Genomic DNA, 9,815 nt, shown 5'->3' on the forward strand with positions numbered 1-9,815 from the left:
TAAGGCAGTACCGTCAGCAAAGCAAACCCTGAGCTCTCTACTGTTGTTCTTTGGTATTGAAATGCTAAGGTATAGAGCAGACTACAGTTCAGAGGCCTGTTCCAGGTGAAAGGTGTGTTGCGATTTGAGGCTCTGTTTATCCTGTCTGGGCCTGAGCCCTGTGAAAGGGGCTTTAATGAACAAACACAGGATATGGGCAGGAGGGTAACCAGCCTCTGAAGTCTCCCTCCTCCCTTTATTGTGCTCAGTGAGGCAGCCAGCTACTCCCCACAGAAGTGCCCTCCTGCTGCTCCACAGACTGTCGTTAAAATGGGGAGGGTGGGTGAGAATGGAAATAGCCCCTCTTGGTTGAAGACCCCATTACTCTGTGATCATCATTGCAGGGGCTTAGAAAAGGCTACCCAGAGAGCTACAGTATGTGATTAGTAAATCTAGGTCCGGTTCAGTTTTGTCCAGAGCTGTGATATCTCAGAAGTGACTGAGGTTTATAGTGAGGAGGAACAGTGCTGTTTCTGCAGGCAACATGCTAAGTGCCTGCTGTGTGCACCTTGTGAAAATAAAGTTTTCAGTTATCAGTCTTCAGATGAAAAATCCCTTCTGATTCACTGGATTCTCTCTCCTGGGAAAGGACTGATGGGGGACAGCATGCTTGTTTCAAACGGGCTCTTATACAAGTGGCCTCATAATCGAGTGCTCAGCTCAAGCGTGAGTGCATTTGAATTGATTGTAAGAGCAGCCTGCTGTGGGATCATCTCAGTATTAATAATAACAACTCAGGAATGAAACAATAATCTTAGTCCCCTTTACCTTTCACTGTGTTTTAAGAATGGTTGTCTTATAGTAAAACTTTGCATTATCCTTCATGTATCTGTGAATATTTATGCACATTACTATAATTTCATGAGGGTATGTCAGATCATTCCATTAACTACATAATCTGATATAAGTGCTATATTATAATATTCATATGCTGAAAGGATACAGCATACTCAACTTGATCAGTAATTTCTTATAACAAAATGTTGCTCTTTTGGGGCAGTATAAACATGAGGATTAAGTGTGCTTTCAAAACTGAGCACTTACTGTACAGAAATGGGCCTCATTTTAGTGAGCTCACACAGAGGAATTGTTCAAGAAATGGCCACAAAAAAGCTGCAGCCTCTCTAGACTGTGGAAGAATTAGTGGTGCTGGGAGAGGAAAAACAAATCCACTAATGTCTTTAAAAAGCACATAATGAATTGGCTGAAATAAAAGCCAGAGTGTACATTGTCCCCTGAGGAAGACAGCCGCCCTCTCAGCTGTGTTTTACACCAGTAATTAGCTGCTGAGATCCGTGGAGAAAGGTACTGAGCATTGACTGTTTACTGTTCTTCATTAAGAGCAATGAAAAGCCAACGGCATCCTCCACTTTCATGGTCTTTAACACCCTTTCAGGAAAAGAAAAATTGCCATGACATGCTTTATTACACAGGTATTACAAAGATGCCAGCCTCTCTCTCCTACAGAGACACCAAAGTAAGGGTTTCCAACTGCTTGCTGTGTCGGAGAATATTTGAGTACAGGGTTAATTAGCCTGCCAGTGGGAAAATACGAACAGTCCTTACACAAACAAACTTATTTCAACGAACAAAGTCAGGATTTTTTCTTTGAAGAGTTCCTCTGGTAGCTGAGGTCAAAAGAGATTTGTAACGGTGAGGCGAAAGGTTTTCTGGTCACAATATATTGTGAACTGTTAGCCCATTAGAACATAAGGTTACAAATGAGAGGCCGTTTGATCCATTGTGCTATTTTGTCTGCTAATCTTTATTTGTTTCTTGAAGCTTCTTTAAAGATTTCACATTAGAAAAGAAAGAGTGTGGAAGTTTGAGTTTTTTTGAAGATCACGTCATGTTAGAGAGCTACAAACTGCATGTTATTGAAAACTGACCATTGACCTCTGTTCTCCTCCCCACTAATAGCCGATGTGTGGGGAGCGTACAGGTGCACTATGACTACTGTCACATCATTCAGATCGGGCTGCACATTGGTAGTGGTGGTGGAGGGGAGTCCCCATTACCTGTAAAGCGCTTTGAGTGGAGTGTCCAGGAAAGCGCTCTATAAGTATAACAATTATTATTGTTATTGAAATATTACATCATTCTCCATGACAGGAAAGACTGTATTGCAGGGACTGCACTAAGTTAGAAAGCTTCCAAATTGTTTTCACAGTTAAGATTGTTAATGTCATTATTTTGTTTAAAAGTTATATACAGTGTATTTGGTTTGGAGTGAAACCTTAAACGTGCTAGAAGTAATTTCACTTTGAGAACAAGAAGAAATCAGTGAGATCCTTTTTAAAAGCACTTTTTTTAATTGCATATATTTACATGACAAATATCAACAAAATAAAGACATGCGCCTACTTCTAAAACTAGCCCTTTAAGTGTCAGGGCTCATATTTATCAAGAGACATACAGTAGGTACCAACACATTTTGACGATGAAAGTTGAGAAATTACACTTATCTTTGTTTCCAAGTTTTAAATGTCAGACCATTGCAATGGTGGGCTTCAAAGTGCAGCTGTGTGTCAGGACAGGTGAGGGGGGGCTCTCTTCCGTCCATCATTATGACAAATTCACAATTATCCATGAGAAGGAAATAAGAAGTGACCTCATTTAGGATCTAACACCGGCTTTCTAATTACTGTTATCAACTGGACTGGTTAGCAAGTCAGACTCCCCACCTCAGTAGTTCTGAGTCAGTGAAAAATGCTGGATTTCCATTCCTGTGCCCAAATGGTCAGTGTGAGTGTGTGGGGTAGTGTTGCAGACAGGCCATATATCAAGCACTCCAAAGCTCTTGCTAAGATCCCTTTCTAAAAACAAATAAGTATTAGAAATTACTTATGCAAAGTTCAGCAACAAGAAAGGTCAGAATTACTACATTTTGGATAAAAGTGGCGATTGGGATAGAACAACACCATCTTGTAAAATTAATCAATGCTTTTGATGGTGAATGTTAGATTTATGACCATTCTGATTTTCTGTAGGTATCTACTTTTTTAGTGCTTTTACACCTTCAGTGTACCTTATGGGCAGTGACAAATAAGTCAGCACCTCTTAGAGTTACCAGTAGTGTATCCTGCAGCCAATTGTTTCTTGAGAAGGAAACCAAGACCTGTATTTGGAGGACAACTAACACAGGCAAAATAAAGCTGGGTGAAACAGGCGATTATTAGATTTGTAGAAAGAGGGATTCTGTGCATTTTTGGTTTCTCACACATTAGGCTTTGGGTTTCATGCAAAGCAACAAAAATGTCATTTAAAAACACAGTTCGGTGCATGTTCAGTCATCAGATTATGATGAGAAATTTCATACACATAGGTTTTCAGATATAATGAATCTATTTACAATACATATACACTTTTTTTATTCTGTTGTTAATAGTTGCAAGGATGTGATAAGGACGGCATTGCTAAATTAGCTCTGTTCTTTTTATTATTTTCATTATGCATTACTTATTACAACACAATTATAAGACTTTAAGAAAACAAACTCAACTTTTTACAAAATATAATAATATATAAAGGAAGAGAAATGCAACTTCTAAATAAATAAAATGAGTAGACAGTGAGGCCTCCTGGTTGATTTTAGAAAGTGATTGGAACAAGTTAAAACAGGCAGTTTAAAATACACTCAATATGCCAGAACCTTCTGAGATAAGTTGAAAATCATTCCTTTTATTCGTATTGATGTACTGAAAAATTGCTGATGCCGAGTGTAAGAAAAAACAGTCAATTCTATCTGCATCAGCTTGAAATGAATATCTCTGCTGTGAGCCTGCTATTTGTACAAAAAAAATATAAAACTACCTCAGCTGTCTGACTTTCAGCACATGCTCTTTATGGTACAACACACTCTCTACTCTTTTGACTCTAACATGCCATGCTAGACGAAGGGTATTGAACAGGCCTTTCTGTTAGTGATAAAAACAGGGAATGGGTGGCATCTGGCATTAAGCCAGTGAATCTCAAGGGATTTTGTTTCAGTAATTGTATAAAATGGTGGATGCAGCACTTGAGTCTTCAATCTGCTTGGCGTGTCTACCAGCAGGAATAAGAGAACAGTGGGTACTGGCTCCAGTCAGGCACGTTGCCGTGGTGATACCCATGGTGCATGCTCTGTGCGCTGTAGTCTGAGGGAAGGTGGTGGCTGGGGTAAGCTGAGGACCCATATTGGCCATGGGGAGGCCCATTCCACTGCCCGAGAGCCTGCTCCGTAGTGTAGGGGTTATAAATGTGGCCAATGACTCCCGTCTTGGTTTGAGGTGACGCCACGGCAACATTAAGCACTCCTGCATAGTCCTGGTGCGCAGGTGGGCCCGGGGGCAGAGAGGGAGGACAGGACGATGAGGGCATTTCCAGGGCAGAGGGCTTGTTGGTGTCCTGGTCTGGCACCGTGGCAACGTCTGAGGCTCTGGATTCAAAGCTGGGCCGCCCACTGCGGCTGCTGCTCGCGGCACTGGTGGAGGACGAAGGAGATTTTCCAAAATCCTGGAACTTGCTGAGGAGGGAAGAGATTTGATGTCAGGTCATCCCAACTGGGCTTTACGGTAATACGTTTCTTCAGCACCTCTTTGAAATTGAAGCAATAAAATGTGCAGCTTTAAAAAATGCTTATGTGGGAGAAATCATAATAAAAGCACTTTCTTGCCCATTAGCACTATTTCCTAGAAAGCAAGCATAGGTACCATAGTAAACTCCTATAGTACAACAGTATAAGCTGGGTAAAAGCATGGTAGAGAGGAAACAAGCACAAAGCCAAGTAAATGTACTGCAGGACAGTGCCTTAAATGTAACTACTGTGCGTGGACTGCCCATTTACCTGTAGAGCTGGTAGGAGGCGGGCGCAGGGACCAGTTGCTCTGTGTTGTAGATCTCCCTGGTGTCTGAACCCAAGGGAGAGTCTGTCCGCAGGCTCTGAGAGGGATCTTGATCTGCCCCCCAAGGGGAACAGCGGCCCTCTTTAACGGACTTTTCGTCTTTGGGCTTGGGCAGACTGGCGTGGTCCTCCTCATAGCTCTCGTAGAAAGACCCCCTGAACTCTGCTTCACAAACACAAAGAACCGTTCAATCACTAAACGCCACACAAATGACACAACCCCAGCTTGAGAACTAGCATATTCACCACTGCTGACCTCAGGGCATGTGACCTTTGAAAATTTCCATCTGCGGTTTTGTGAATTTTGCATGATTTCATTTTCTTTTGTACCCAGATACCAGTGTTAAGTGTTCCCTGTTCTGTTTTGAAGTAGTTTCACTAAAAATGTACAATTATCCTCCCAAGTCTTTTAATTCAGTGTCAGCCTTGTCAGTTGGATTTAGATTCGGGTTCTTACCTTGAAGATTTTCCTGTTCGTCTTCCTGTTTGATTGCATTTGCTTTCTTCGCATCTTTTTCTGGGCACATCTGACTTTTAAGCATACGTCTGGGGGGGGAAAAAGCTGTTAAGGACTGGCAATAAAGTTAGATCACTCACAGAAAATGGTAAAACAAAATCCTAATTAACCCTTTCTTTTTACAAAAAGGCTTTCTTAATGTCTATATTTTGATGTCTGTTAATGGGTGATAGTTTTATATTTAAGGATAGTCTAAATAATTCACTATGTTATTGAGCGAAAAGTTTCACTCACTAGGCATTCAGCTGATTAGATTAATTCTAAAAAAAGTACAAATTACACTAAACATTTTTGTAGAGTTTTTTTGCAGTCCACTCGGTTACCTCTTTGTGTTGGTTCCTTGTTCCCTGAAGCCCTTAGCAAAGGGGTTGTGGTCAATCTTCAGTTTGGTTATCTGAAAGTAAAAGGAGATAAAAATTGAGTTTGCTATTTTACTTCACGCTTTGTAAAAGACAGCTGTGATTTTCTGGGGGCGCATTGCTGCCTCAGAGCTCTGGAGTCTGAGTTCAGTTCTAGACCAGGGGCATTTTCTGTGTGTAGTTTGAATGTCCTCCCCTGTGTTCATGGACATATAGGAAAGAAATACTGGTAGGTTGATCGGCTTCTGGGGAAACTGGCGCTTGTGTGAGTGTCTGTGTGTCTGTCCTGCCCAGGGTGTTCCGCGCATGGAATTGAATTAAGAAACTTTCTGAATTGGATCAAGAAAGTGGCGGATGCAGAATTTCTGAATGCATTTGACTTTGACGTGGCTCACCTTTCCGTTCTGGTACGCTGTGACCGCAGTGAAAATGGTCTCAGGGAAGGTAAAAGTCTGAAAGACACTCCACCGCACGCTGAAGAGGTCATCTGCCTGCACAACGTGGAAACGGGGCTGGTAGCGATGCATGGAGTGCAAAATGATCTGCAAACAGTGAAAAGGCTGTGATTCTCTGTACATGAAGCCGCTGTACGCTTGGAAACCCCCCAGCGTTTGCTCAATTTAAATCTGCAGCGGCTTATCAGGTTGTTACCTGATCAATTTGATCTTTTCAAGGCAGTTTTTTAAAATTAGACCAATTACTTGACTCTGTCATTGTGGCTACGTCTGGAGGTTTCTCGTAATTAATGCTTTATCCCGAACTTGTGTAGAACAGAACAAAAAGAGCGTAATAACATGGAAAAAAAAACAATAACAACTATGTCCACAAAACCCGGCTGCAGCAGAAATACAGGGCAGTACTGCCAGTGATTACAAGACATCCTTACGTGGCCATGTTGGTCCAGAGTGTTGTTGGTCAGTTTTAGCTTCAGAAAGGAGACCGGCTGCTTCATCCAGTGACTGCCGGGGGCTGGCGAGTCAGGGTGCAGGTACGTCCGACACGGAGGCTGTGGCTCTGCCTTTCCAGCCACTTCCCACCGGTCCTTGTTCCACTGGGAAAGTAAACGGAGGGTCGTCCACATGAAAAATGCGCTTAGGCTGACTGCCGTTACGGTATAAAAAGAAGGTGTGTAGTTTTAACAGACACAGAGCTTATTTACTGGGCAAAAACACAGATACAGAGGAACAAACCTTAAGAATTCTATTTTCCACTTTTTCTTATACCAGTGTTTTGATATCTTAACTACATGCCTGAATAGATAGCGGTGACATTGAGATAACGGTGAAAACGCAGCCAGTTACAAGAAGTGATTCCTGAGATCACAGGGAAGCATAAACGTAGCAAAGCAAAAAGAGGCATTTTTGGAAAACACGATGACAAGAATCGTCGCATTCAGGACAGTGGTCGGATCTTCTGCAGACAGCGGTGACTACAGTGTTGAGCTCGGCTTTTCTGAACAGTACTTAATTGAAATAGCCAGGGGAAAGCGATCGCATGGAGCTCGGAAGGAGACCCTTCTTAGCAGGAGACTAGGACAGTGGCTGTCCAGCAAGGGATTGATAAACAGGAAGTGATAACACACTTTGATCTCCGCAATGCCACAGGGCTGACTGGCAGCACTTCTGGTCTGTGATCTGGGTGTGAGAGTTGCTGATATGAGCCTAAATTAAGATGCAACATCCCAACTCTAAAGAGCAATTGAATAGCTCTCCAGAGATTATCTGCAACATGGCCAACTTCTGCATCTCACCAGTTGAGTTTGCATTCTTCTTTTTTCTTTTGAGATTCTTCGCTTGAAAATTTGTTCATATACAATATAGATGAGAAGGAAAGAAATGGCCAATATAATATCTTTCTCCTTGTCTGATTATATCTATTCATCCATGTTCAGCTTAGTACATTATCCAGTACAGGATCATAAGGAACACACCCATTCTCATACCAAGGCCAATTTATATTGTACAATACACTGACATTTTCTGAGATGTTTTGAGGAAGGCTTCTGTGCAATTACTCTAACAGTATGTTAATTAACAACGGCCAAACAAGTGAAATGTTCTATTGTTTTAAATATTAAATTACATCCTAAGTATAATCACAGGTGCAAAGTGGAGCTGAAAAAAAACTGTCCAGGAATCTATATTCTGCACAGCACAATGCAGAGTTAAGATGAAATTGCAGTTCTGTGATGGAATGCAGATAAGAGAGGAAGACGATAAATATCTTACCTTGTACCTGAAACCATCTACTGGCACCATATCTACCAGTATAATGTACTTGGCATAGGGTAATAGGCCCGAGAGGGTGATTTTACAGTGAGGAAACATTCTCCTGAAAGAGACAAAAAGCAGAAGCTTATCAGCAATGCATCTGTGTGAGTACATACAGATTTATTTGTTACATGCAGCTTATATTTTAGAGAAAATCTCCAGGGGCCATCAGGCTAGCAAAAATGAGCATAAAGGTCTATCACTATGATCAATGTTTTATAGAGCATCCTGTACAAATGTACATGTACTTGAAATATACTTTTAAATTATTATTATTATTGTCGTTGTTTTATTTTTAGTATAGGACAGAGTTCTTACAGTGCACACTGTTACTTTAATAGTCTTGTTATGGGCCATTTGTTCTTTTTGTTATTTTTATCTATTTTTTTCTTAGATACAATGTGATACAATGTTTTTACCAGTTTTATTAGGAATGAGATGTATGTCGGACTGCTTTCTTCCTAAATTGCCCTCCTTAGGGATGAATAAAAGTAATTTGAATTGAATATATATATATATAAGTGCAGCATTAAAGAAACGTTACAGGTCAACATACAGGGCATGAGTGTTTTATTAAGGCATTCTTTCTTGTGAGCTGAAATTAAAAGGTTGTCAGAAAGTTCTGGGATCAATATTTTCAGGATAATGCAGGCGAGACTTAAGAGTGAAGATGGAAGTGGGATTAACTATATACGTAATGACACTGTAGCCCAGTTTGGGCAAAGCAAAGTAAAAAAAAACACTGGAGCCATTAGGTAAGGCAGGGGCCATTGTTTTCTAGCAGAACGAGGGAGATTAAATTTTACCTGGACACCTTTGTGTGCATCTTACCTGCCAGGTTTAGTGATGATCATCTCAGTTCCCAGCTCATGGAAAGACTTCCAGAGGTCCGAGTCTTCTAGGCTCATCCGGACGTTGCTCTGCAGATAGGAGTCGGACCCTGCAGCTGTGGAAGGGACTGGGATGCTGAAGTTTGGTTTCAGATCTGGAGGGAAGAAAATGGAAACAGTCATGACTTGGAAATATTCAGGCATGAGCATTGAGCAGGCTAGCTACACCTCTGAAGGTGCTATTTAAGAAGAGCAATATATATTAAACCTTTCATCCGTTGTATCCAATGCGCAATGTACATGTAAAACACTCACTGGCTTTGGCAAACTTTAAAATGAAATCATGTTGTTCTCCTTCTCCACCCCTTTTCAAGGAATAATGTGAATATCATGTGAATAAAAGCATAGTTTGCCTCTATAACATTTTTTTCCAAGAGCTGTATTTCAAAGATTCCAGATACAGCATCCAGGTTATTATCTAGTCTAGTGGATACTGGTTAAATAATTCAGTAAATTGTCTGAATATGTTGAAAATTGTGGTAAACATCACACAGACCAACATCAGTTTACACAGTAAAATTTCAATAACTAGAAAATGCAAGTAATTAACACTTACCGCGTGCAGGCTGCATAGTTTCAGAGAATGTGCTGTTACTGTTTAGAATCCAGAATAGGATAGAGATCAGAACACTGAGTTGAAGATGTGTCCTCTGGTAGCCCTTGAACAGTGTCTGCAGTACATCCGTTCTCTTGCCTCTGTAAAAGTCCAAGGAAGAACGATGCTTGATGCTTAATCCAAGGTGAGCTCAAGAAATACAGGGGCTTGAGTGAGTGGTCTAAGCTCTAAATGGGGGTGTCTTCCATTTTTAAGAGAGCAACTGAGTGGGTGTGGCCTCTTGGCCCATGACTGTTCTCCAT

General features: G+C 41.1%; 1 protein-coding gene across 1 annotated transcript; it reads right to left on the reverse strand.

The window, feature by feature from the left end:
- Positions 1–3,535: 3,535 nt before the first annotated feature.
- tbx16 (T-box transcription factor 16) lies at positions 3,536–9,529 on the reverse strand. Its single transcript, XM_015366060.2, has 9 exons — positions 9,514–9,529; positions 8,899–9,052; positions 8,026–8,128; positions 6,684–6,848; positions 6,193–6,339; positions 5,762–5,832; positions 5,379–5,467; positions 4,865–5,084; positions 3,536–4,543 (listed from the first exon to the last, which is right to left on the reverse strand). The coding sequence occupies exons 1-9, from the start codon at positions 9,527–9,529 to the stop codon at positions 4,084–4,086; spliced, it is 1,425 nt and encodes a 474-aa protein (XP_015221546.2). The 3' UTR covers positions 3,536–4,083.
- Between the last annotated feature and the right edge of the window lie 286 nt (positions 9,530–9,815).

This window comes from Lepisosteus oculatus, chromosome 22, assembly GCF_040954835.1.
Source record: "Lepisosteus oculatus isolate fLepOcu1 chromosome 22, fLepOcu1.hap2, whole genome shotgun sequence".
Lineage (NCBI taxonomy): Eukaryota > Metazoa > Chordata > Actinopteri > Semionotiformes > Lepisosteidae > Lepisosteus > Lepisosteus oculatus.